The sequence below is a fragment of the Chamaea fasciata genome, unplaced genomic scaffold (assembly GCF_029207755.1).
Source record: "Chamaea fasciata isolate MVZ Bird 193981 ecotype frontalis unplaced genomic scaffold, bChaFas1.0.hap1 SCAF_4, whole genome shotgun sequence".
Classification (NCBI taxonomy): Eukaryota; Metazoa; Chordata; class Aves; order Passeriformes; family Sylviidae; genus Chamaea; species Chamaea fasciata.
The window spans coordinates 200020-227980 of NW_027094089.1; the positions used below are offsets into that span (position 1 = coordinate 200020).

At 44.1% G+C, this 27961-nt stretch overlaps 1 protein-coding gene and 1 long non-coding RNA gene across 15 annotated transcripts in view; one reads left to right on the top strand and one right to left on the bottom strand.

The window, feature by feature from the left end:
• ALPK2 (alpha kinase 2) overlaps positions 1-27961 on the bottom strand; it is a 54847-nt gene that overhangs the window by 26069 nt on the left and 817 nt on the right. For 7 of the 11 annotated variants that reach the window (XR_010720451.1, XR_010720450.1, XR_010720448.1 and 4 more), the window contains exons 2-11: positions 26974-27287; positions 18866-20545; positions 12098-14945; positions 10022-10169; positions 9265-9392; positions 9131-9166; positions 7879-8153; positions 7671-7759; positions 7205-7422; positions 6324-6372 (exon numbers count right to left, since the gene is read on the bottom strand). Coding sequence is in view for 5 of the 11 variants with exons in the window: in XM_066180627.1 (XP_066036724.1) it covers positions 6324-6372; positions 7205-7422; positions 7671-7759; positions 7879-8153; positions 9131-9166; positions 9265-9392; positions 10022-10169; positions 12098-14945; positions 18866-20236 (5162 nt within the window). In the remaining 6 variants the exon portion in view is untranslated. Of the gene's footprint in view, positions 1-1784; positions 2756-6323; positions 6373-7204; positions 7423-7670; positions 7760-7878; positions 8154-9130; positions 9167-9264; positions 9393-10021; positions 10170-12097; positions 14946-18865; positions 20546-26973; positions 27288-27961 lie in introns of those variants that run through there. The other 4 variants (XM_066180626.1, XM_066180624.1, XM_066180623.1 and 1 more) reach the window with 4 other exon arrangements.
• On the top strand, positions 1335-5452 carry LOC136287977 (uncharacterized). 4 transcript variants are annotated; one of them, XR_010720454.1, is made up of 4 exons: positions 1336-1414; positions 3575-3735; positions 3861-3991; positions 5250-5452. It is a non-coding gene; the product is annotated as an uncharacterized lncRNA (long non-coding RNA). The 4 variants fall into 4 exon arrangements; XR_010720453.1 differs by having other exon boundaries at positions 3864-3991; XR_010720455.1 differs by having other exon boundaries at positions 3579-3735; positions 3864-3991.

Below are 27961 nucleotides of genomic sequence, written 5' to 3' on the forward strand. Positions count from 1 at the left end.
TGCTCCCTACACAAAAAAGGATTGATGAGAAGGCTAAACCCAGGGAAGAGTTCTCAGAGAATGAGCCTTTTGTAGGCTTTAATTTCCTTGACACTGTTGCTAAAGCAGACCCAGATCCAGAAGACTATTGGAGAGTCTGGGTTTCCTACACATGGGGAGCAAATTCTCCCCAGTATGTAAAATGGGAATGCATTTCTGAGCTTAAAAATAAATGAGAGGGGAGTTGAAAAGCACTAAAACAAGATATTTCATTCTCACCTCTTGGCACAAAAAAGACAACTGCATCCCCTCCCAAGGGGCTTCTAACCAGTCCACAGAGGATTCTCTTTTGAGCCAGAAAGTTCAATTTTCAGTACTTACAAAAAGGAAAGGCTACTGCTGTTCATCCCAGCCCTGGTTTCTAGCCTCCTCCCTTCCATGTGCTCCTTCTCTGTTTTCTCTGCCTCTCTGCAGCATTCAGATGTGATGATGGCATATAACTGAATTTCCATGGGTTACAAGTCCCTGTGCAGCATGTTTGTGTGCTCTCAATCCACTCCTTAGTCCACATAATCTTTCATGGGATGTTTTCTACTCACTGAGAGTGTGCAGAACCGTTATTTGGCGAGCAGGCTAAACACGCAGAGAGACACTCTGAAACACCCAGCCTGTGCAGAGATGAGCACCACAGCTATGGATCCTAGAGCTTAATTGCCTGATGCACAGGTGCTGATGTGTCCCAGAAGAACGTGCATGGAGTAGCACAAGGGCAGTGGGACCAGGAGTACAGACCAACTCAGCTGTCTTGTATGTGGGCTTGTACTCAGAAATGCTGCTAAAAACAAGTATATGAAAGTCAAATATAGTCCCCAGCATTGTGATTCCTCGGGCCTGACATAGCTATAAAAGTCTGGTGCTGATTTTCGGCTGTCTCCACCAATTAGAGAAAGACACAGGCCCGTGCAGAGATGACTCATCCCTCTCCTCAGGAATTTGTCTCTAGAATAGTACAGATCACTTTCTCGGGTGCTGTCCATCTCCCTTGTCTGTAAGGGCACTCAAAGCCACTGAGCTTTTACATTCCCACAGATAGTTGAGACATGATGTTCACCTCAAAGCAGGTCAGGATCCTGTGTCCCGCCTCCTTGTGAGAACCCCGATGTGCCACACATAAATATGCACAAACCTGGTCTTGTGTCTGTTTTGCAGGTCTTTGAAACCCTCTCTGCTGAAGTCCACTGTGTGCCTCCATCACTCCTTCCACGGGCTAAGGACCTGCTCCCAGAGCTGTGGAGTGTGACAATGGTGTTTGTGTCCAGTCTATCAAACGCCATTATCACACTAAATAGTTCCTGGCAGACAAGGCATCAGCTCAGGAAGCTTTGGGACCTCTGACAGTACATCCTTCCACTGTGCTGAGGAATAAACAACCAGGGTACGTGCCCAGCAGGATGACTCTGCTCCTTCTTTTAGAGGCAAAAGCACCAGAATATGTGAGAAATCCATATTCTGAAACATGCACTTCCAGATCCCCATTGTAAAGCACATCAGACACCTTAAGGAATCATCACTGTCATCATTAGGAATGTGGATTTCCTTGGCATTAATAGGGCTGTGTTTACTTCTGAGAAGTCAGCTTGTGATTTTTATCCTGGTCATTGAACTGACCAGGACAATAAAACTGAAGGCAATTAGCCAATAGAGTGAAACTCCATCTCTGACTTTGGGACCAAATTACAACATACATTTGGAATAAAATTGGCTGAGATGCTCATGACATTTTTCAAACAGAACACTTTCCAAAATTCTGATAGAAATCTATTGCCTCTAACTTGAAACACCATTTATCCAATGCTTTTAGCTTTGCTCCCATTCCACCACGCTCAAGCCCTTTGCCTTACACTCTAAACCTCCTGTTTAGGGAACAGTCAAAATGTCCTTACAGAAATTCTCCTGAATACTACTGTAAAAAATAGGCATCATCTGTAGGAACTTCCAAAGGCCTAATGAAAGCCAGGTACCACCAGTGCACTGAGGAGCTAAATCCCACTGACTAGTCCAAGATTTAGGCTCAAAGGATGTTATGCTCTGATTTGTAATGGAAGTGGTAACTTTAATATTCATCAGTGTGTTCCAAACTTCACCTTTCCTGACTTCTAAGTAACCCAGCATGCATATGCATATGCAATACTGTGCAAAACTTGTACTTAGCATCCTAAATATATTGACATTTCCATAGCAGCTGAACCACAGGGCCATGGATGTAGACACAGAGAAGATATTCTTCTCCAGTACTGATCCACAGAAGCCTGTAAGAAAATCCAGGAGGTGGCTTAGTTTGTTCTCAAAACATTGCCCCAGTGTAAAATCTCAGGCACCAAAAGCACAGGATCAGCTCCTTCCTTTGTTGCTGGCATCAGCATCAGGATGATTCCAAAACAACGTCAAAAGGCAAAAGACTAATGTTATCCCCTCAGGTCACTGGTGCGTGTCACTCCTCCATGTCCTCAAGAGTAGTTTCACAGCGTGGGATAGTGAGACTCAGTGCTCTGAAGAAATGAAGTCTCTAGGTTCTCTTGCCTTCTTGAGCACCATTTTCTTTACTGTTGATGAGTTTGGCAGATTTTTGCTTTTAGTGGATGTTGCTTTCCTCTGTTTTTGATGAGTGGTTCGGAGAGATTTCAGCCCCAGCATCTCACAGTACTCATTGCACTGGTGAAGGGCTCTGAACTGCTCAATGAAGGAAAAGGAGCAGTTGCCTTTAAACCCCTTGTATCTGCAGTAACAAAGGAAAAAAAAAAACCCAGATGGGAATTCAAGATTCGTTTTCAGCACAGGGAGGCAGAGTATGACTGCTGGCGCATAAGCAACTTGAAAACATTAGGCAAGTCTCTTTTACCCATGCCAGCTTGAGAAGCATTCACTGCCACAGAAACTCAGACTGGGTCATTGGGAGGTGAGGGGAACCAGGCAACAACTGGTGACAGAAGAGGGAAAAAAGCATTAGAGGCAAGGCTCTGTGGGCTGGGTCCTGGCACTGTCTTTCATGGCATTAAGTTGGCAATAAAATTGTCTGCTGGCTACCTTTCTCAGTAACACAAATGAAATCCATGCTACGTCATTCTCTATGATGGTCACCATGAAGAGACAAGGTTGTTGTACAAGGTGTTTCAGAACTGGAAGTTGTTTCCAACTAAACATGTTCATCATTTCCATGCTATGCCGCTCCCCTCCCCTGGCTGCCTACAAGGTCTCAAGGAGCCAAGCCCCTCAGGGAAGGATGGAAGGACTGTTCCTGAGGAAGGCAGTCTTATCCAGCCTCCACACTTGCCAAGCCACCACTGTACCTCCCACCATCAGAGGTACAGGGCATGTGCATCCCTTTTCTCCTCACCGTGCCTCTGGGTGCTGACAGTCATCCCAGGGCCTGCTTTTTAAGCTGCATCAGCTTATTTTAAAAGGTGCACCTGCTCTTCAAAGAAGTAATTTTGCTTAAATTCTTAGGATGGAGAAGGGAGAAGAAAGGCCCAGGGTGCTCCTCTCCTTTTTTAACCTTAATCAGTGCCCATTCTACACTGTTCTCTTGGTTTGCCAGACAGCCAGTGTCCTCAGAGGTGATCGGTGAGTTGTGACTACACAAACCCAACCAAACAAGATTTGGTACTGAAATGAACAGAGGATGCTCATTCCCAGCAGCCAGAGAACTTCCTTCCTCAGCCTGCACAGTGCTAAAGAGAATACTGCTGTTCTGAGAAGGTCAGGCTCCTGCTGACAAGCAGGCCCTGTCTGGAGACCCCACCCAGCTGGCTCTGAACAGCCAGTGAACCTCGAAGGGATTTTCCTCAGCTCTCCAAGTAAGCTGTGTGTTTGTTTAACCAAAGCAGGTTGAAGAGGCGTGTCATTGTTACCCCAAGACTATATCCTGGAGTCCAAGCAAGATCAACGGTTCTCTTGCTCCCTTGGAGAAATCAGAGACTTCAGACTTTACTGAGCTGCTCTCAAGAGCTCACAGGTATGTGTTGTGTTGGTGGATGCACCAGACACACCCACAGAACAGGAGCTCCACAGGCAAGCACACCTGCCCTCAGAAAGGGAATCTCTTCTATCCAGCACCAAACCAAATCTTCCTCAAATCTGAAGGGGAAACGTTGGATTTGCCCTCAGGCTTAAACTCCCCAATGCCTGTTGTTACAATGTGGAGTAAAGCTAAACTTGTCAGCGCCCTGGAACCAGGCAGAGTTTCAGATCCAGACTCGGCAACCAGCGCTCCTGTTAATGACCATAACCGTGGGTTACTGTGCTCCTGACTCCCTCCTGTGTGTGCACCATTCCTGGATAAATCCCCGGGCCCTCATGCACAGTTCTACTCCGCCCACTGCGTGCACAGAGCCAAACACGGTGCTGGGGTATTTTTGTTTTCATTCGCCAGAGAAGCTACAGAGTAGCTGATTTGAAGGCTCAGGCGCCGCACTGTGGTCACATTAAAAATGCTTCCCAGGCGTTCCTGATGCTAGGTCAACTTCGCCCTCTCCTGACAGAACTGCACTACAGCTCCTGCAGCACATTGACTACACCACTGATTTGGGCTCCTCTGCTTTCCAGTTCCCTGGTAAAACACACAGCGCAAGGACAAAAGATCAAAATCCCTTCCTCCACACATCGCGGACCCTGTTTTGGAGCACAAAAGAGATGTGTTCTGAGTCCTCTCTGCCAGCACAGTTCAAGCCACGCCAGTCCCACTCTGTATTTCCGGCTCTGTGGGACCATGTGTTCTCCCTTCACGGAACCAGGCTAGCTCTCAGCAGCTCGGCTGAACACAGCCCAAAGCAGCAAGACCCAGCAACACACAAGAGCTCTGGGCACTTAGTTGATTTTCCCCACCCACATTCATAGAATTAAAAATCCAGCCACAGACATTAATTCAGAGATCTTCTTTCCAGGAGAGGAGCATGAAAACAAAATATAGGACCAGGAGAAATCTATCATCTTGCAGGAATACCATTAGCTAAATAACAAACAAAATGATACTCAGCATTTTCAGGAGGTTGTTCATTTAGGGAAATTATTTTCCTTTCTATATGCCTGAGGTGATCCTTACTACGGCTTGCATTGTGTGCTCACTTCCTCCTCCCCAACAGTGTGTGTTTTTATAGGACTCATTTCCCACAGTAAGCTGGACAACATTCACTAAAGCATTTTTATAAATCTTCTGATTCCTGAGAACAGAGTTGCCTAAATAAAACATTTATTACTTTTTTGGTTTGTAACAGGATGATATACACTAATTTCAACTGCTTTTACTTTGGATCCGGAGCTGCAAGAGTAAATCAATCTAACTGAATGGATGTCGGCCTGCAAATGTTCAGAATATTCTAGAGTCACAATTGTAATAATTTAGATGATGATGTGAGGTTTCTTCTTGTATGCCAGATATACAGACAGGTCCAATTTAAAATAAAGGCTGAACACATGATCAGATCTTCTTTCTCATGCCAGATTCTCAAAGGAGAATATGAAGTTAAAGCACTTACCCCCATCCCCTTTCCCTGTCCAGCAGCCGCTGCCTACTCCTATCCACAGCTCTGCTGGCCTGTGGTATAACTAGAAGCCTTAATTAACTTAAGAGAAGTGGACTAAATTTAGAATATTACAGACCTTCATCTCTACACGTACGCTTAAGTCTCCCCAAAAGAGCTGAAGCCTTTGCACCATCACTTGCAAACAGGCTCTAGAAAAGTCCTGAATAATCTTGTTAAGGCTCAGAATTGCTGGTTTTGGGAGAGAAATGGGAGAGACACCACCAAATCCCTTCACAATTGTCCTTGTTTATCAGGGAAGTGGCCAATACACAGCATCCCACTGAGAAGAGTCTTTATAAAAGCTTGTGTCACAAATACATATCCCAAAGTTCTGGCACTTTTGCTGGCTGCAGGAGGGATTCCAGCCTTTTACCCTGGGCTGCAGGCACTGCTGGCCCCGTGTGTTCAGCCCTACCTTCCTCCACCTGATGGAGCACCAGGAGCCTTACCTGCTGTCACCAGAACCCTTCTTGTCATTTGTGAAATGCCCTTTGGACAAGTCCATTTCAAGAGAGGCATGCAGGAAAAACAAAGCTCAGTCTACAGGGTAGCCCCATTCTTTCAGAACAAAACAAACGTGTTTCCTTTACAGGTGGGTTTCCATAAATATGAACATGAAAAAGTTAAAATACTTAGATAAGGAGTGTTTTCTTCTGAAGTTATAGCAAGAATGAATTTCCAGTGCACCCCCCCCATGCAGATTTAACTGTGAAGAGACAGATGAGTAAAGCACAACCATGCTGCTGAGAAATCACGTTCACTCACCCTTTGGCCAGGGTTGCTATGCCAACATCAGTTAACTTCATCCCCACACCTGCAAGGCAGCAAGGAAACACAGAACTTAGCTTACACTGGAATTTCTAGGACAATTCTTTACACATGGAGACATTAAATTTTATTTACTGAGTCACCTTTTTCATTTTAATTGTCACATTTTTTTCAAAGCGTTTAAAAGCACCCCAGTTAAGAAGATGTTCTCTGTGTCACTGACACTTTCTAGAAGTCAGGCTCATGACATTATCTTACAGCTGTCAGGGTGATCAGCAGAGAGCTTGTTTCCTGTGCAAGGATTTTGTTCTTTCTCCTCCCTTTAAATTATTTCAGGGATCTTTTTCAGATGCCTTGTTGCTACTTTTCCTGCCTTCATTTGTGAAAGACTATAGGATGTTTCCTAACATTCCAGCTTTTCCTGTTTTTCTTCAAGAAGGGTCTGCCTTCCCCTATCCCAAATACGTTGCAGAACTGAAGAGGAGTCACACCCATGAAAGCTGAGGCAGCATTTAGCAAACACAAGGGTGTTTCTTCACTATTCTTCTTTTCGAAGGAATATATTTTTTCAAAACTAGCCAGGACCCAAATGTGGAACATCCCATTGCTGAGTGATTGTTGAGTATACGAACAGAAGAAAAAGGGGAGGACTGGGGTGTCATTAACACCTCAAGTCTTGCACACAGCAGCCATTTCATTAACCTCTGGGTGGTGAGACAAAAAGCCAGATTTGGCTCATACTGAGTGCCCTGATTCACTAAGGTACATGTGAAGGAACAACTCTTCCATTAAGAGTGTAAGATTTGCTTTTCTTTTCCAAACTGTCCTCTTACAAGAACATAAGCTAGATAAAAATTGCCCCTACTCAGACAACTCACCTTGCAGGTCGGTGACAAGCAAGTTCCCATTGGTCTTCTCATACATCCAGTGCTGAAAGGTGCAACACTTCTGGCCAGCCTCTGAGTCTCTTCTCAGGAAATTCACTTCCTTGCCATCCTTGACAGAGTATTTCACAAACTCCCCAACCAGCTCCTCCTCCACTGTGGCATAGGGGATGTTATTAGCAGGGCGACGAATAAGAAAAATCGGAATGATTCTGAAATCAAGGGATAGAAACTAATAAAACTCTGAGAATTCTTTCAGCAAGGGGGTAAGAAACAGACAAAAGGAGCCAGTGATCTCGGAGAGTGAATGAACAGCTACCAACTCTAAACCAAGTTGAAGAGCTGTAACACTGTTTCCAGGTTTCCTCCTTCCTCTTTAGTCCTAGCAACCAGCGGGCTGCCACGGCACAGGACAGTATATATAAGCATATGTGTACATAAAATATATATTTGTACTCACTCTGGTACCTCTCCAAAGCCTTCCAAGGGTTCAGCTTCAGCTGCATATAACTTTGCATACTCTCTTGCAGTGTTTTGGACATGGCATTCCTGTAATACAACAGACGTGCCCATGGGAATATTGCTCACAGCATTCAACAGATCATGTGTCTGAACTGAGGACAGCTTTTGCCCGCAGCTCTGGCTTACAAAGGCCAGGGGCAGCTCACCTGCAGCGCCAGACTGTAGTTCTTCTGCAGCAGCTCGTCCCTGCTCTTGGTGCCGTAGGTGAGGGCGCTGTGCACCTTGAGCACGCAGGCGTGGCCGGGGGCGAAGGCGGGGGCCAGGCCCTGCAGCACGCGGCTGCGGAAGGCTCTGCGGTGCATCCCCTCGCCAAAGTGCAGCCCCTCCGTCATTATTGCTCCGTGCAGCGTCCCACCAAAGTAGCTGGAGCTGAGGGGATCTTCCCTGAACATCAGCTGCATGAATTCGATTTCTTCCACACCTAAAACATAACAGGAATCTCTGCAGGCACAGGGAGGGGTGGGCATGGGAGAGCAGATGCATTTCTCCAGAGAGGAGGAAAAAAGTCCTCAGTAGAAGCACAACTTGTGTTACTGAGGGCTGGGACCCCAAGCAGCTCCTGAGAGGCAGCTGCTTGCCTGTACGATCCAAAGCCAGCATGGAGAAAGGTGGCAGCTCAGGGTCATAAGGAGAGAAGACAGAGTGTAGTAAACAAGACTGTTACAGGTGAAACCAAGGGAAACTCTGGATTTCACGCCTTTAAAATGATCACTGGAATCCAAATGCAAAAGAATTCATAAGGGGGAAAAAAGTTAAGCACTGAGAGAAACTAAAAAATTAACTGCACTTCAAGCATCTCTAATCATAGCATTTCAAGGACCAACAGTAAAGAAGATAAAGAGGAGAACAGAACTACACAACAAGGAAGTCCTTCCAGCTGCCCCTTGCAGTTACCTTTGGTTTAGCCTCTGTGCACTATTGCCTCTCTTTGAAGCACAGAGAAAACACTGCACAGAGAAGGCCAGAACAAGAACACTCCTTAATTCCACCTAAAATTCTCTGATTAAAAGTTATACAATGCTGTTACAGTACTGCTACATGATAAGTCCTGTCTTTATTTGCACAAAGAAATAAATGCCTAATTTTAATTCTTCAAGGAGAAGAAAGAAAAGTCGCCATGCCAACTGAAGGCCTGGATCTCTGCAGGCTGTTAAGGAATGACAATCCCACTGGCAAGGCACTATCTTTAGCTGCAGCACAGGACACATGCCGGGTGTCACTGAACACCAGTTAACACACAGGGGAAGCATTCCAAAGCTTCATGCCTGCCTTTCCCCTGGAGTACAGTTACACAGCAGGTGACCTGCAAGAACTATGTGTTTGTGCCAAAGAGCTGCCAGTGCTCTCTGTGTGTGTCTCTGTATGATGCCATGCAATGCTACTTCACTTTATATTTACCTTCATAACTCTGAGAACTTGAGAGACGTTCCAAAACTAGGAGGAAACAAATAAACGAATTCTGTAGTAAAAAAACTCTGAATGGAAACTGTCCTTGTCATTACTATTAATCAAAACTGCAAACTGAGGCTTACCTGCAGCAGTCATATGAAACTCAGCAGTCACCTTTCCATACATGTTATTCAAGCAGCAATAATACATTCCCTGGTCTTGGTAACTGGCTTCAGCTATTGCCAGAGACACGGGAGAGTCATCCTGGGCACTGGAACAGAGCATTTTGTGCTATCATATATTTTGCTGGTTATCACTGTAAAAACTGATAAATTTGATCTCTTTGCACTGTTTATTTAGCACAACCATTTAGCAGAAAATGATACGTATTAATACTACAATGGGTATTGCAATGCAACAATCAAAATCAGAAGAGTTAAAACAAGAAGAATCAGAATGAAAAGTTTAACCAATTCATGCAACTTTTTCTCTCCACTTAAAAGAACATCTAAGAAGAATCCTTCCTACAAAATTTTTCATCTTCTCAGACGTGTGTACTCTGATAGAAATATCTTTTCTTTTTTTCTTCCCCTTTGGGTAATGTTAACTATGTATTTATGAAACATTCTAAACAGTTTTTTAGATCAGAATGTCATTACTGCTACAAGGAAAATAACTCAGTTCATTAATATGAAAAAGCTACATCCTGTTAATTGCCTTAAGAAGCTTTTATTTCCACCCTTCTCTAGGTTAACTGAGGTTCAGGCTTGTTTTGGTATTTGTTTGAAATCCTGACGGAACACAAACTATGACCAATATCAATGCATTGCAAGAAGATCTGTCTCCTGTGAATAGCAAAGTTACCCCGAAACTCCCAGTCCTTAAGAAACATCTCCTTACCTTCTCTGCAGCTGAGTCAGCACCTTGGAATCTTTAGTCCATGTAATGGTGGAGTCACCATGAATGTCACCAAACTGACACCACAGCTTAATACTTCCAGAGCAGTCAGGGAATAACTCTGCTTGGATCTTCCTCAGCAGCTTAGGGGCTTGAAACAGAAGAACCACAGTTTAGGATTTGAAGACAATTACATTGCTTTGGCATTTTAACATTTCATGTTAAGAACATGAATGCTGAAATCCCTGGTAAGTAATTATGACTTCTTGTGTCTCAATAAACCAGTAGAATTTTTTAGCTGATCACAGCCTGGGAGAAAGTCCCAGAAGGTCCTGCCAGCCTGGATCTCTGCTAGGACTTTTCACAGCCTCACAGAATGCTCCAGTGTCTTTGCACAGGGGGGCATGGCATGAGCAGGGGACTGGAAGGACTTGGAAAGAAAGGGAATCGACATAAACTTAGAGAAAGGTTTTGGGATCCCAACACAGCCCCGCCTCAAGTGACACATCCCTGCTCAATGTCAGAGATGTAAAATTCAAGTTGTTTTGTTTCCTACTGTGTTAATTCTGAGCTGTTGCACTCTGAATGAGGGAGCATGGCACGTGTCCCTCAGGGATCCCATTCCTGCAGTGATACTCCAGTAACACTCAACTCGAGGGGATAGGCACACTGCTACGGTTTTTCCCCATTCCCTGTTCCAGGCTCCATCCAGTCCAGGTCTCCCGACTGGACTGGCAGTCCCTGAGTCCTGAACCATGTGAACCTTGCTGTATCAGGGCTAAAGTCACACAGACAGGATGTGACAGCTCTAGAAATAGAACTAATGGCTCCAGACTCCTGCCCTGGCCACAGTCTTACTGAAATAATGAAAGGAACACTGAGTATATTCCACAGCAACCAAACCAGCTTTCCCATAATGCCAGGGAAAGGGCCACAACAGTGCTCTGAAGCACAGACATACTTCAGTCGAGTCTGAGGCAGAGCAGAAACAGGTGAAGAAAATTCAGTGTTATCTGATGCAGCCTGAATGCTTAAAACATTTTTCAAGCATAGGATCAAGTAATGGAAACAGGTCAGGCATTGCACAGTCACTGCAGTTTGCTTGCTCTGCTTTGAAGGAATGTGTCTCTCCTCCCACACATTTGGTTCCCTGGCAAAGGACACATCTTTGAATGGAGAAAATGGGGTTTTCTAAAATGTGATTAGAAAAGTAGAAGTCTCATAAGACCACACAGTAATTAGAGTGTGTGAAAAGCTCCACTGATGTGTAGCCTATCTTTAGTTACTGTTCAGTCCTGCGTTGACCTATTAAATCATTTTATGATGTGAATATGAAATGTCATGTCAAAAGGTAAAAATAAGGTGTTGGTTCTTGCAAACTACCCACAGAAACAACAAATCCCTCATCCGCCCAACTGTCACAATCCTGCTAGTGTTAGCAACCTTCTAGAGACTGACAGCAACTCGGATCTCCTCTCAATTTATGTTTCCCACATCAGTTTAACATTGCCCATTTCATCCGTGTCATTTTTGCAGCAGGACAAAGCCATGCAGAACCAGTCAGAAGTCAGCACACAGGACCTCAAAACATCGTTTACCTGTGGTACCCTACTGCTAACAATAATACTTCGCTAGTAATAAATCCTTTGGTAACCAAGAGGGGACAGTTGCAGTTGGGAGCTGCAATGCAGGACCATAACTAGGAATGCAGCCCTGTGAGAACAGAACAAGTACTGGGGTTGCAGCTGCTACATGGTGTGTAGTTATGTGGTACCATTATACTGTTCATCCATGAAAAGTTACTCCAAGATGCCAATGAGGCAGTGACTATTTCAAATAGGTTACAAAGTTCATGAATTGAATATGCTTTCCAGCTGGGAAAAGGGTTCATCTCTGTGCCACGGGCACAGCACTCATTACTAAGTGCACAAATCTAGAAATAAAGCTCCACGAGGACAGGACACCTTTAGCCGACTGAGTCAGTCTGAAAGAGGCTTGCAGTGCCTTTCAATAACCTGAATTTTGTACTGTAGCCAGAATGATGGGAAAGGACAGAAAAGAAAATCCGTTTTCTCTTACCTTTGCTATCCTTTTTCAAAATGAGTTTCCTCTGTTCTTTTCTATCCTCTCTGTGAATCACGCCTCCCTCGCTCTTCCCAGACTTTTTAACACAGCTGGGATCCTTGCTGACACTTCCCCCCTCCTCCAGCCTGGGTTTTTTGGACAGAGTTGCTGGTGGTAATTTCTTCTTAGCTCCAGCAGCCACAGGCCCACTCTTTGTTGTGTCCTCTTTACACTTGATGGGCTCAGGCTCTGCAGCAGCTGGTGGCATCTGGCAGGATTTTGACCCTTCCTGATTGCTCTGATTTTCTGTGTTGACTGGGAATGGATCAAGTGTGGTCGCCCACGTCAAAGCGAATGATGAAGATCTTCTGTGGGGTGGTTGCTCTTGAAAACATTGGCTGTTCCCTGAATCAACGGGTGGCAAATTAACTAAACCACTTCCTACACTCTCTGCTGTCCTGACTTTCTCCTTTTTATCATACTCAGTGGACTTAATTGAATTGTCAGCCTCGGTTATCTTGCTGGAATTGATCAAGTCGGCACAAGACTCCTCTGTGCCAATATTCATAATCTGTTTCAGCGCCCGGGAGCCAGTCAAAGTGTGCAAAGGAGCCTTTGTTTCAGCTTCATCTGGGCTACATTCAATAGTTCTTGGAATCTCATGTTCATTTTCACACGAGGCTGCTCCCCCTTTGGTTTCTCCAGGGACCCTCTGGAACAGACCGTGCCATGACTTGCAGGAAATTTCCAACGTAGTTAAATTTCCGTTTACTTCAACCCCAGTTTGTATGGATCCAGTTTTTCCCTCACTGCTTGCGCCAGGACACCCCACTGCAGATTCACTGGGAAAGCCCTCTGAGTGGCTTACAGGTGTGAGGCAGGGCAGGGTTTTGTTTCCAAGCAGTTGTTGGGAATGTAGCTGAACCCCAGAACCTCCATCCTCCGCAACTGCTGTGCTGTGGTGCTCACTTTGAGCCTCCCTGGGCTGTGGGGCACTGGCTGATGTTACACTTCCAGCTGCATAGGTGGGATTTTCACAAGAATCTGTTTTTAACTCTTTATCAGACTTGAAGGTGCTGTCAACCAAAAATGAATGTTGTTCTGCTGTATTACATGGGGAAGCTGCAGTCTGACTCCCTGAAACCTGACTAACTCCTGAGTCACAGGAAGTTTCAGCCCTGTGCTCCTCAGGTATGCAAATCTCTGTCTGCTCTCCTGCCTTACATGGTTCACAGCTGGGCACTTCTAGATAAAAATCTCTTAAAAATGGCTCCCCAGAAGGGGGAGGGACTGCCCCGTCTTGTTTTGCTGTTTCTGTCAGTTGGTCTGTATTTTGGGGTAGAGTCTTAGTTGTTATGGTTTCGTGAATCTGAATTAAAGTAGGCGATTGCATTACATACCTGCATTTCTGTGCATTAGAAAGAATTTGAAAATCCTGACAGCCATTATTTTTTGAAAGATGGTAGCTGTCAGAATTAGTGTCATTTGGTGCATTCAAGCCTGAGCAATTCCCTTTTTCTTGTAAAGTCACTTCATAACTCTTATGTATGGTGTTAACAGAAGAGTGCTCTGCATGTGTAAACTGACTGGTGTTTTCACAGGGGAAAATGTCTTCCTCTTCAGGGAAATAAGCCAGTTCTCCTCTTGCTGGATAACAGCCCTTAAACTGACAGCCTTCTCCAGGTACAGAGTCATTTATCACGGATATGTTGCATTCAGTATGAAGTAACTGTCCAACTGTCCCATGTGACGTACCTGATATGCCAGCTGGGTTTGCTTTGGGACATGCTAAATTACCACTCTGAGCATTTTGTAACCTCTGAGGGGAATCTGCTTCACATGTTTGGGCAGCATTATTAACAGCAAGCTTCCCTTCCCAAGCCACAGTGGATTCATTCCTGTACATGGCCATTGGATTTGGCTCCAAGCACTCCTGCGTCCTTAAGAGGACACTGTTTGCTGAAACACAAAAGGATGGAGTTTCCCTCTCATTCCCAGGGCCAGCATCTAGACAGGCACCATCTGTTCCTACCACTTGTGCAAGACAAATGTTTTTTCCTATGGATGCACTCTCACATGCTGTAGCTCTCTGCAGGAGGATATCAGAAACATCACAGGCAGCTTTCTCAGTTCTGGGGTTATGAGCTGGTTCTGTGATGGGTTCCTGCTCTTCAATCCAATCCACTGGCAAAGGATGATTGGAACAGATCTCCTGCACAAAGTCCAGTTCTGTGACTTTGATATCTGTCAGCCCCGTACCTAAACTCAAGATGCCTCTGTTTTCAAATGGGATTCCGTAGTCTGAGTCATCTTCATGAAGAAGTTTCCACAGCTTGTCATGCACTGCAGATATATCAGCATCTCCTTTGCACTCAGGTTCTCCAGATTCCAGGACTGATTTGGGATTAGCTTCAGAGACAGCCTCATGGGCTGATCGGCTGCAGGGAATATCTGGGTTACTGCTGTCATGTATGTCAAGCCCAGACCTCTGCTCTCCCTCCCCTGGCTCATCACACAGCTTTGCAGAGGAGAGAACAGCACATAAGCACTCCTGTTTATCAGGAACAGAGTCCATATCCCATTGAGGAGAAGAGGAAATGTCATTCTTTGCCTTTTTGCCATTACTAATAATTTCTTGTCTGGAGAAGACCTGTTGGTGCCAACCTTCTCTCTTCTCACAAGGAGCACAGTGAAGAGACGAGGTCTGTAAATCTGCATTCTTTACTTGCAGCGTGTTTTCAGCAGAGAGCTGGCTGGTTCCTGCACTCTCACAAGGCCTGAAGACACCTTCCTTTTCTGTTCTGGGCTCCATACAGAGGTTCTCACAATTCTGGGTAACGCTTTTAAGATTAGCACCTTGACTCTTCAAAGAAGGAAAATAGAGCAATGTAATTAAAAATTAGAACTACAGGTTGACACAGGTCTAAAGGCTTGCAATATTTTAACTTTTTTTTATTTTACTTTCGTTAGCAGTCAAGTTTTTGACTTGTAACTATCAACATAATGGATTGAAATCAACTTCCCTGGTGAGTCTGAAAGTGTTGCTCCTTAGAGAAGGATTAGTAATGAAGCTGATCAATTTTACCTCACAGTTTCTCACTGTTTTTTAAGCTGAAAGAGTTTTGCAAGGTAATTCTTCTCTGCAAGTAAAGAGCCCATGTTACATTTACATCCCTCTGCACAAACAGAGTGTAACAAACCATTCCTAGAATACAGACAAAAAGTGTATCACAGCCTCTGGGTCTCAGCTCCCTCAAATCCACTACGTTTGGGCCTGCTTTTACTTTACATTGTTCTCCAGCAATCCACCGCAGTGGATCTTTCCACTTCCCTGTTTCACGCAATGCCACTCAAATTCCCCTTTCCTAAAATGGCACTCTGCTTTAAATGGCCCACCTGCCTTGGCGTAGCTGCAATACCTCAATATCTGTAGTTATTTCAACAGGTGAGACAAAAGACCTGAGCTGTGCTTTGTCCTGCAGACTGACAGGCACATCCTGCCAGCATTCTGCTATACCTGCTCAGTAGGCAGAAAAAGAGGAAGAACTACAATATTTTAAAGGATGGAGAGTGAGTTCTCTGCCAACAACACAGAGCAACAGGCTGACCATACACAGCTGTCAGGAGTCCATGCTTTAAAGCAGTACAGATTTTCTATGGGATTTTTTCTTGGTGTGTCTCCCAAGAAAGACTGGAGCCAACTTAAGACATGGACAGCAAAATGGGATGTTATCTGCCATTCCTAGGGTAGATCCTACTGAACGAGAAGGGGGTGGTGTCATGAGTTGTAGTTACTCCCCTGCTTGCTCAGACACAGCTACAGCCCCTCTGGCATGGCTCAGGCCCAGACCGTTTCCTGGCAATGCCGAGCTCTCATCTCAGCCAGGTGCCCAATTACCTGGATCTTGTGTCAGGTCTGCTTCTCTCCTTTTCAGATAACAACATTTAAAATGATCTAAAAATGATGTAAATTTGTCTTGGGAAGGTCAATTCAAGGATCGCTCAGATTTTATGCGAACAGGCTGTCCTGACATGAACAAAAACAGAATAAAAATTCTGTAACCCAAGAGTGACAAGGGTGCTGAATACTGACCACTGACAAGGACCCAAGGGTGTCAACCAACGACCACTGACAGGGACAGGGTGCTGGCTGAACCGTGAACTCTGACAAGAACAGGGTACTGAACACTGACAGGGACAGGGTGCTGGCTGACTGCTAACAGAGACCAGCCCCACAGTGACAGCCAGCAAAGCCTCCTGGCTCTCTGTACACTATGTAATATCACACAGCTGGCACCATTGGTGTCTTGGACCTATTATTAATGGAAGCTGCTTTGAAGCACCAGGTACATAAAGAATTTCACCTGGGGCTAGGCCAAGAGGTCCTGAAAGGAGTGAGGAGCCTCCAACCCTAACTAACTAACTAACTAACTAACAAAAGAAGTCACCCAGCACAGCAGGGGCTGCACAAGACACACCGTAAAGTTTGTTCCAGTTTGAACACTTGGTGCTAAGTGGAAGTGTAAATCCTCGGGTCATTAGTGCTGTGATCCCGTGGCTGCTCCGTACCCCTCAGCAGACCTGATTCCCACATGGACAGGGAAAATACAACACCCTTCCAAAGCAGTCAGCTGTGGGGTTTGCAGCGAGCCCCTGCCCTTGCTCCTGCAGAGCTGTCTCACGATGGGCTCCAGCAAACACCCCAGGGCACTTTTACAGAAATAAAAATCCATGTGCAGCAATAGATTCTTTCTTGCCTCTCTTAGATTACACAGGCAGAATTCTGAGGAGTTTCTGGCTTACTATATGGGTGCTGTGAGAAGCTGTCCACATTTTTCTAGTGCTCCAAAAAGCGGAGCAGTACTCAGGCAGGATGCTTTTGCTTGGCTCGTTTTCAAGAGCACATAATTCTGAACCTACACCTGAATTTCACTTTCATATACACATGTTTAAAAACTGGGGTTTGGTCTGTGCCCAGCTCTTGCCCTTTCATATACACCAATACTAATTTTTTATCCAATGTAAAGCTTTGGCCATGGAAACGCAGACATACTGACTACACACAACAAGAGTCTAAGTGGCCACTCTGAAATTTGTGCCAGGCACCGGACAGCTGCTCTTGGCTAAGAGGCTTCTGGGATTTAAATTATTGCACTGCACTTGGGGGGGGGGAAAAAATCAAACAAGGCCTCTGGCAAACCACAGCTATACACCCTGTCAGGAAGCTCTGAGGATATTAATTCCTGTGAGGGGTATTCCCCATCATAAGGACACCATGTGGTCCTCAAATGGCATTGGAATTTTATGTACCATTGTAGCCCTGGATTCATGCCTGAGATGTGTTGGTTTTCTGAAATTCCATTCCCAGGGAATTTTCTGTAAACAAGAAACATGTTTTTGTAACCGTAACTTTGTTTTTCATTCCTTTTCCTAAAAGAGACTTCTTCTTGATGTCCCTCTGATCTGACCAACGTGAGTAAAAAAGTTTGCCTTTGTACCACAAATCAAATTGGTCTGTGTAAAACAGTATATAAAAAAGACACATCCCAAAAATAACAAAAGTCATTTTCAGCCTTCCGAAGTCAAAGTCTGTGTCGTTGTAGTATAAAACAATGTTGCACCATAAAACCAGAGAAACCTATGAACGCTTTTCAGGAAGAAGAATTCAGTGATTTTTGACTGCTGAAGATGCCTCAGTGGTGATATTAAAGTCACTCTACTGTGACACTACACTCAGAACTGGGAGATGGTTTTTGCCCAAATAATCAGATGAAGAAAAGCATGTGCAACTGGAAAAAACTTTTGTTGTGACAAATGGGGTTTTTTTTCTGTGTAATTAGCTACACACCTTCACATCAGAAAAAATGGTGACAATGAGATTATTCATGACTCGATAGTATTTGTATATCTTGAGTCTTTACTATGTGAAATAAAAATGATGATTCAATTTTCCCACTTAGGAAAACTGGTAGAGCATCATAGAAGTCTCTACAACTGTAGTGATTTCTCCAGCTGATTTTCTACAAACAGCATAAAATATGCAAGTACATGGAGACTACCATGGGTTTGATCTTTTAATGAGTTTGTACATTTCAGCTGGAATATCCAACTCTTTCATTGCCTTATTTTTAAAAATCACCAAGCCTGATTCACCTCTGTGACATGAACTCTCTGCATTGAATTCAACAGATGAAACAAAAGACCTGAGCTGTGCTTTGTCCTGCAGACTGACAGGCGCATCCTGCCAGCATCCTGCTATTCCTGCTCAGTAGGCAGAAAAAGAGGAAGAACTACAATATTTTAAAGGATGGAGAGTGAGTTCATTGTTATAAAACCAGAGCAAATCCCTGTTGATTTGGTTTAGATTTCCATCACCATAAGTGGAGGACAGTTTAGTTTGTTAAATATAGATTAAAAAGAAAGTAAATCAAAGCATGCTCTGCTCACAACAGGTATTTGAGAAACTTGCTGGGTTGAAAGAAGCATTACTTTGCTAAGACCTGTGCACTAGCCTCTATATCAGATTTCCCTATCCAGCTGTCCAGAGGCCCATTAGTGCCTCTCACCATTATCAGGCTCACTCTATAATTAGAACAGCTTAGGCTTTACTCGGGCCTTTTCTAAACCCAGATTTCCCTCCCAGCCGTAGCTGTCATTCAGAAGGAGATGAATAGTATCTCTCAAAGTAATATTGATTCTACATTATTTTGGGACAAGCAGGAATAAAATGCATTGAGATCAGCAGAGCAGCTCTTTGTGTTAAATGATAAACACGTTACTTACCCCGAACGAGATGTTCTCATCTGGAATCTGGTTTTGCTCAGACAGGCCCCGAGTCCTTTTCCTTTCCCAGTGACTATCTTTATCTGCCTCCTCTGTCGGACACAGACCAGCCTGCGTTTGCACGCTTTCGGTCTCCTCGGGAACCTGTGTTGAACAGACACCTTCCAGACAGGGAGACGGAGCTCTGCATTCCCTCCCCTCTGCTGCAGCCTGGAAAGACTGTCCTATAGTACTTACATATCTGCAAAGTTCTATAGGGTTTAACAGCTTGAAAAGGTTTCTCCTCAGACTTTCTGTTAAGGAACAGACAGCATGCCGTGCATTTCCCTCTGGCAGATTCCTTCTCCCCTCCTCCAGCAGCAGTGAGCTTTCCCCCAGCATGTCCCCGTCGGGGCTGGTTTCTGTCATTGTCCCCAAAGCCTGATCTGTGCAAGCAGCACCTATGCCATTGGCAGAGGAGTCTACCTGGGCAGGGACAGAGTCATTGGGCTGTGGTTCGTCCCGTGAGGAACCTGCGGCCAGATGGTCTCTTCCACTAGTCCCTTCTTCACTTCTGGGATGTTCATTTCCAGTGGCTGCAGAAGCAACAGGCACTTGATTCTTCTCTTTGTCTTTCAAAAGGGTACTTTTATCTCGGTAGTGTCCAACAGTGAGAGTCATCTCTGTCTGCAGAGCAGACTGACTGTACATAGAGGGGTCTCTCCTTACGTTTACTCCTTTGATTTTTGACTGATGCCCACAGAAGCCAATGGGGGTATCCATAGGCGTAGTGTTATCTGACACTTGGAACACACAAGGCATTTCACTGAGGAAGTAAGCACACCCATCACAATCCTTACTCAGTTTTAGATCATCTTCATCATCACTTTCTAATAAAAATTGTAATTTCTTTTTCCAGATTTCATCTTCATGCATTGTAAGCACATCTGAACATTCAAAGTACTCCAGGTCATCATCAGAAAAGTCATCACTTCCACTTGTTACTTTCTTTGCATAAATCTCCAGAACAGCAGCAGAATTTTCAGAGTTATCTTTTCCAAAATCTGTGTGATTACCTACAGAAGTGTCTGCCTGCTCACCAAGCAAGGAATTTGTGGTTAGAGATCTGCCCAGCCCAATTGTTTTACATGGCTGGACATCTGCCAGAGACAGAGGAGATCCAGAGTCTTGCGTGTTAAGGCAATAGTTGTCTGTGTGACAAGTGGATACATCTGTGGGGTGGGAAGGCAGCTGTCTGCTGCAGTATTCCTCTGCTCTTCCAGCAGGAACATCAACCACACCGTTAAAATGAAGCAGGTCATCACCACCCTCCAGAAAATCCCTTAGGCAGGAAAAAGTTGCCTGGGATTTAACTATATCTTTAACATCCATGCTTGTTTTCTGTGTTAGGCAAGTGTCTGAGGGATTGCTCAAGTGGAGACAAAACTGCTTTGCTGAGCTTCTTAAGCAGTAAATGAATGATTTTTGAAGAGTCAGAACCCAATGAAATCAACACAGGCTCACCCTCGCGGGGGAACTCGCACTGCGCAAAATGTTTCCCATTTCACTCATTCTACCCTGAAGTCTGCCACGAGCTCATTTAGGACAACAGCAAACTCTTTTTTCTGTCCTTTGTATCTGGTTCTGAGTCAAGAAAAGTCATTCTAGCTGTCAATGAAGTGAAGATCTTGTTCTGTGCACCTGCAAATAAAAGAAACACAAAGTTTAAAATTACTTCTGAAATGGCTACAGGTATTTTCTAAAAGGCAGTCAGCTGACACATACTTGCAAGCACTTGCAAGACAAGAAATCATTATTTAAAACCCAAGATCAGACATTAAGGCAGTACCCCTAACCCGGCCGTCTATGCAATGGCACTTACTGGCAGCACATCGCAACTGTCCGGAGTGATCTGTGCTCAGAGAACAAATCCCTCAGTGCAGCCACACGGCCATGTGGCACCTCGACAGGGGCTTTAGTACACAGCCTTTCAACTTTTCTAAATGCAAACAGGAACCTGCAGACAATGTACATTTCCACATGTACACCACTCCTACACCTACCTGCTGTTTTAGTAGTCACATTGGCAAAACAGCAGGCTGTTCCTTGAATTGGCATCATTGGGACATAAAACCCAAACTCTGTTTGTAAAAATGCCCAGAACAACCAGCCTGCTTAGACTGTGTAGGGAAATTTCTGTTTAAAGCAGTTCTATTGTGCTCTGGCTTGGTATTTGTCATTCCTGTGCTGCAAGAACAATAAAAGGAGGCAGGTTGGCTTCAATTTCCTGCTCATCCCGAGTTTTCCCCTCAAGTGGGTGTGCAGTAGCATGGTGGTGTGGCAACACTGAATTTAAATAAAATCCAAGTGAAATACACCAAAAGCCTTCCACTAGCTGAATCCAAAGAAATGTGGAATCACCTCTCTCTTCCTGTAACAAAGCCCTTGTTTCCTTAGCATGCCTAGATTTTAGGACCTTAGATTCTTGAGATGTTTTTGTACACTGCTAGGGGCACTCTGGTTCATCGGTCACCCTGGAAAAGGTGTGACACTGGTCATACTGAAAAAGTACTCTAGCAGTTTCGAGTAAATTTGACCTCCTGGACGATGCCAGACTAACACTTATTCCAGAACTGATGAAGAGCACCCAGGAAAAGCTTTCTTGCCACGTAATCCGACAAAGCCATTTAAAGGCACCTCTGCTCATTCTCTTTTTCCCTCTCTGTGCTTCGGCTGTAAAGGATGTTTCCAGCTCGTGTCCTGGTCCGGGAAGCAGAGCCCCCAGCCCCGCCCTTCCCAGCACTGCCGCCAGGGCCCCGCCGCTGCCCAGCTCCGTGTCACGGCTACTGCGGGCTGACCAGAGGAGAGAGCGTGGAGCTGGGCTAGAGCCTGGTGTGGAACAGCAGCGGCTGCATGACCGGCTGCAGTCGGCCTCTCCTTTAACAGCACTAAGCAACCAGAGATATCTTTGTTCCGTTTGGGCAAACCTGCCACCAACGCCTTTTCCACAGTCACCCGGGGGCTGAAAAGTAGGGGACAAAGTTGCCCAGCAGGAAGGACACAACATTAGATGTGTGACAAACAGTTTGAGTCCACGTACACCAAGGAGCACGGACAAACAGCACCTGAGGCAACCAGACCGGCCTTCCTGATCACACCCTGCTTTCCTTTTCAACTCTAAGGAATATATTTAACAGAACGAAAATGGAGCAGTAGAGACTAATTTTCTCCTCATCCATTTTCCAGTACCATGGAATTACCCTCCAGAGTTCAGCCTCTCCTCTTAAATACGCATTTGGCCCAATGTTTCCTGTTGCTTTCTTTCAACACTTCTCCAATCTTCACTTTTCAGAAGACCAGATGTCTATCTCCTCTTTTTTGGAGGTTGTAAATTATTTTAAAAGCATGGTAATTTCACCAGCTGAAAAGAGCTTTGGCAACAGGTTTTTAATGCAGATTGACTACAGAAGAGCCTTTACTAACACCATTGTACTAGTTATCGTTACCTCAGTTTGGCTGCACTCTGACATCGACGGGAAAAGAGCTGTCAGATTTCTCCTTATGAAAATTACATTGGATTTCCATGCACTGTCAGATGCAACCATAGAAATTAAAGCAAAATAACGTTCCAGGAGGAAAACTGCAATAAATTATGGTTTTCCACCCAAGACAAAGAGATACTTTTTTTTTTTTTTTTTTAATCTGGGAAGAAAATAGAAGGTACTGAGATTTTAAAAAAAAATTCAATTACTGAATTTGGATAGAAACTGGAAAGAGAACTTTTAGTATGATACCCTCTCAGCTCATCAGAAAAACCTGTGACAGAAGATGCACAATGAAATTTACAGAGGGAAGAGGAACGGGAGAGACCAGGATAATTTACCATCAGCTGTTGACTAGTAACCTGAAAATTAACTCACTTCCTGAGAAACTGGGAGTTGAACACTTGCTGGCAGAAGACATGAGAACATTCAAACATGCCAGGGTGTTGTGGCTGCTGGTCCCAACTCACTCTAAAAGCCACTGATGAATCAGGTCCTGGCTCACAACAGGAGACACCAAAGCACAGCCACACAAGAGGAATTCACACACGAGGTTCGAGCAGGTCATGGTAGGAAATATGCCTGTTTGGCTCTCTAACCGTCTGTAAACAGATTTTCCATTTCGTACTGACCAGAACCACGGGGGAATTTTTATGGTAGGCCTTGAGGTGAATGAAACACACGTTTATGCTCAGCAGGGTCTGCTGCTGCCTGAGCTCAGTGCCTGGAAACTGAGATTAAGGGAGAACAAAGCTGGGAGCAGCGTGAGAACAGTAACCTGACCACTGTGCTTGGGTGTGATTGAGGAGAAATATTGAACCGATGCAAACCTGCAGTAGCCAGATTAACAAGGAAGCAAGAGACAGGTGGAGCTGCTTCACCAAAACCCTTTGATGGCAGGAAATTATCAGTGTTTTTGAAAAACAATTCATTTCAAATAATAATAAACAAAATAATGGCTGGGAAAGGTGTCAAAATGGCTAAAACAATCACCCAATGTTTCGTAAGGCAAGTATATAATAAAACAAATTCAAGTCAGCTTTCAGAAGAGATTTTTCATTTTAAATTCATACTTTGTCATAATTCCACACTGGTTGTGAAAAGCCTATTCACTATTCATAGTGAAAATAGTCTGAAATTTTAAATATAAAATTTGACTGTTCACAATTACTGCCCTTGAAATGACATCTTTCCCAATTTGAACCTTATTTTTATATGTTTTTAAATATGTCCAAAATTTGCACATTTATTTCAATTAAGACCAAAACAGTTTTGAATTACACTTTTACATGGAAGGAATAAAATTTAAATTATTTTATATTTTGTAGGAAGTTTGGTGACAAAGCCACTTCTAGTGATTTCAAAAGGACCTGTGGGATTATTACTAATGTCAGAAAAAAAATTACCTGACAAAAAAACATAAACTTGATTAAACTTTAAAAGTCGCCATTAAATTTCTTCTCTGGCATCACATTCTTTCCTACTTTAATAAATTATAACCAAAATTAAAATCTTCCTTTGTAAGCAATTTTATATTCACAGAGAATATTTATACAGGAAGCTTGTGCATTTTGTCAATCCAAAAGTGAATTTGTGCCTTTCTGTGAGGTTCTCAAGAGTCAGTGGAAAAAATCCCTTTATGGCATCTCTGAAGCATTTTTCTCTTACTTATGATCTATTCATGGAGTAATCTCTGTTTCGTGTGCAGGCCCTCCTCAGCCCACACCCTTTTCAGTAGGATTCCTTCCTATCTTTCAGCACCTTCCCAAAGCTGCCCGCCCACCCAGGAATCGCGTCCCATTATCTGTCCCACGCATTCCCTTGACACAATGAGCACCTGGTCAATGCCCACCCCTCGATGGAGCCAAGCTGCGACCCCCCAAAGCTCCCACTCAGATCAGGGCCTGCCAGGGACCTGCCCCACGCCCACCCGGCCCAAAGGAGCAGAAGGGAGAGGCCGAGTGAGCCCACACGGGAGATATCTCAGCAGAACACCGGGGAATGACACTGATAGTGCCACAGTGGTTTGCATTGGGCAATAGCCCTTCATCAGCCAACACTTTGGGCTCTCTGTACCGAGCTGACAGCAGTTCTGGGATACCTGAAACATGAGAGAGAGCTCCAGAAACACTGTGTGCCTCAGAGTGCCTGGGGCTCAGAGCTGCAGGAACTGAACTGCTGCTGGTCACACCAACTCTGTCAGAACCCTTCACCTTAAGTCATCGAGGATTAACTTTCACTAAAGTTGTACACACAAAAAGGTCAGCCCTTCTCCTTTGTACATAGGTGTACCTGAGCGGGATGTGCATGTGAGCAACATGCAGTCTGCTCACCTGTTCTTCAAACATTTCTCCAGCAGACAGACCCTGTTGAGAGTCAGTGCTTGTGTGCTTTGCTTTTTTTTACTCTGAGCTTTTTGGTCTGAGACAGCTCCCCAGCTGCCAGCTGAGCTTCCTACTGTGGCCTCCACTCCAGAGGATGAACTTCAGGATCTGGAGTTATTCTTTTACAACACAATTATACCCCATCCTGTCCTGTCCTGTCCTGTCCTATCCTGACTAGCCTGCCTTACTACTGTTCCTAGGTATAGCAAAAGGTCCTTCTCCACCTGCCTGAGCATACCATATACATTCCCATGCATCCCTTTAAGAGATGTTTCACTGGCAGGCAGCTAAACCACGAAGAAAGCTGGTCAATATAATTAGACTTCATTTAAGATGAATATGAAATATCTCCAAACTAAACCACCAATAACCACAGAACTTGTCTTGATGATGAACAGAAATGGTCATAACTACATAGATCCAACCATAAAACTTGCTGGTATGAACAGCAGGATGTAAGAAATATTGATTAAAGGAACAGAAAGCAGCAAAAGTAGAACAGAAACAATATAAAAAAGCGGAAAGAACTGCTATAGGATGCACACAGACATTACACACATATTTACATTTCTTAAATGAAGTATTATATGTTCTGTACGGAAGTACATACAATATATTTACTATCTGAAACATATAACTTTATCTTCCCAAAAAGGTTGCCATGAATGTTTTGCTATGTTTAAATCCTTTTCCTTATGTTCTCTGTTTAAACTTCTCCTTTAATAGAAATCAAAGATTTCAAAAGGTTTTGGTTAAAAGTTTCACCAGCACTGACACTATGAATCTTTTAAGCTCAGTGCATCCGTAAGTACTAATGGAACCAAGTTCCACATGAAATTTCAGATCCACCATTATTAGTCTATACAAGCTTTCCAACTTGCAACAACATAAAAACATTTTCCAAGTGTGTTGTGATCATGATTATATTCTTAAACTGTTACCTTGTAAAAGTAACAGCCTCCACGAGAACAGAAACCAGAATTCCAGAATTCACTGTGACTTAGTGAGCTCTACTCACTGCAGGGCTATAGTAAGGATTTATACAGCTGTGAGCCTACTACAGGGTGAAACATTTGATGGGGTAGTAATGAGAACCCACAGGTGCACAGATTTACAAGGATGCATTTTCTACTCCTTTCTTCACCTCACAGGAGTTCTGTCTCGAATACAAACAATAACTGTAACCACATTATTCTTCTCCAAGTCCTTCAAATACCACAACCAAATGGAACCCCTCAAGCAGCATACTTGTCAAAGAGTGCACAGTGCCAGAAACAGAACTACAGACACGCTGTATTATCTAAACCAGTTATCACACTATCTCTTGGATTAACAAGGCCTAGGTAAGAAAAATATCAGTGAAGTTGTGGCTGTTCAAAAAGCAGATGACTGGAAAATATGCCCTTGCCAAAAATTCTGTGATATATTGTGGTTCTTCAACTGCCAATATCCAAGGCTTTTTGACAACATTTTGATTCGTGCAGTACCCACTGTAAACAGCACCACAGTACAAGAACACCTCAGCCATAATTCATCAGCTAAATGGAATAATAAATGACTGGCTCTGCACATGTCAAACAAACACCTTAATATAGAGCAATTAAAATAAGCGATCACAGCACAACTCTTAACACTGATCTGTCTTCATCTATTTTTAACATCTGTCAAGCATCTGACCCCGTCAGACTGAGCAACTCATGAAGCCTGGGAATCATCTATTGCTAACAAGAGACCAAATCTTTTTCTCAAGAATGGAGGAACTTTTAACCTAATGAGTAGTAGCCCATGCAATAAATATTTAGAATGAATAGATGTGTTTTTCAGGATACCTGGTATCACTTCCGCACTCATTAGAGAAGGAAGCTTGCTTTCGCAGAAGTTTTGCAATTTTGTCTCACTGAGATTTGGTGGAATTGGTGGTACTATTACCAGAGTGTAGTTTCAGAAACAGTGAGCAGAATTCTAAATGCAACATGTTTTAAAAACCCCAAATCTATCAGGATAAACAAAAATGACTCTTCTTTAGCAGAAGGAAATAACAAATCCCATTTCCTGGTCAATAGCCATATAAACACATCCATGTAGTGCATAAACTTGCTCTCCTTCCTTCATTTGTCTTTTATGATACACATTCTATTTGCCCACAGGCGAATAAAGCAGACAAGTAATTTTCAAAGTGCAAACACCCCGACCCCTCACTTACCCTCGAGCTCTTTGTGGACGTTCTGGGAGAGGCCGGTCCTGGGCTGGGCCTCCTTGCTAGAGACAAAGCAGGCTGAATTTGTGCGTACTGCTGGGAGCTGCGAGCCAGGAGCCAGCCGATGGCTTCGGTGGTGTTTGGGAGTGTGACCTCAGGATACGGAGCCTGATCACTGAACAGTCTGACTTTTAAGAGAGACGATTTCATTACACGCAGCAGATGGCCCTTCCTGGGAAAACCTGTGCCAGACAGGGAGTTGGCAGTGAGAAGAGGGCACATCCTACTTCCACAGACGTCCATAGGAATTTCCTAATGGCCTAGAGAGAGAGGAAATGTTGGCCTTAGCTTTTCATAACAAAGCACTGTGTTGTTTTTTGAAGCACGTGGCTCACTGCTCTCCTAGGCACATTTGGAATTTCTTACCTGCTGGAAGTTAAGCACGCAAAAGTTCTGCTGAGCATGAGAAATTCCACAGTGCCTAACAAGCAGGCTGAGAAAATCAAAGGTGGACAGTGGACATTTCAAAATCCCTACACAGAAATTCACCCAATGATTCTCATTGCCTCTCAAAGGCAAATAAGTGAATCCTGAAGCAAGAAAGTATTTCCACTCTTAGTACCCAAGGAGACAAGTCTCACACAGGACGACAAACTGGAATGAATTGCACAGACTGCCCTGAGCTCAAGGTACCTGGAAGAGGCTGAAAAGCAACTTTTGTGCCACATTTTTTCTTAAGCATTTTGTAGGACGTGCAGCGAAACTGGCTACGAGATACTACAGGGCTAAATACTTCTTGCTTCCAGTGTTATCTAGACTGAGGTGTTGAGCAATAAATATAGCACCTCCAACCACCCTCATTCAGAAATAGCAATAAGTATATCTATGTTTTATATAAGAGCCTAATAGTCAAAATAACCCCCAAAGAAATTAGAGACAGCCACATTCAAATCAGAACAGTTTGGGTTGGAAGGGACCTTAACACCATCCAACA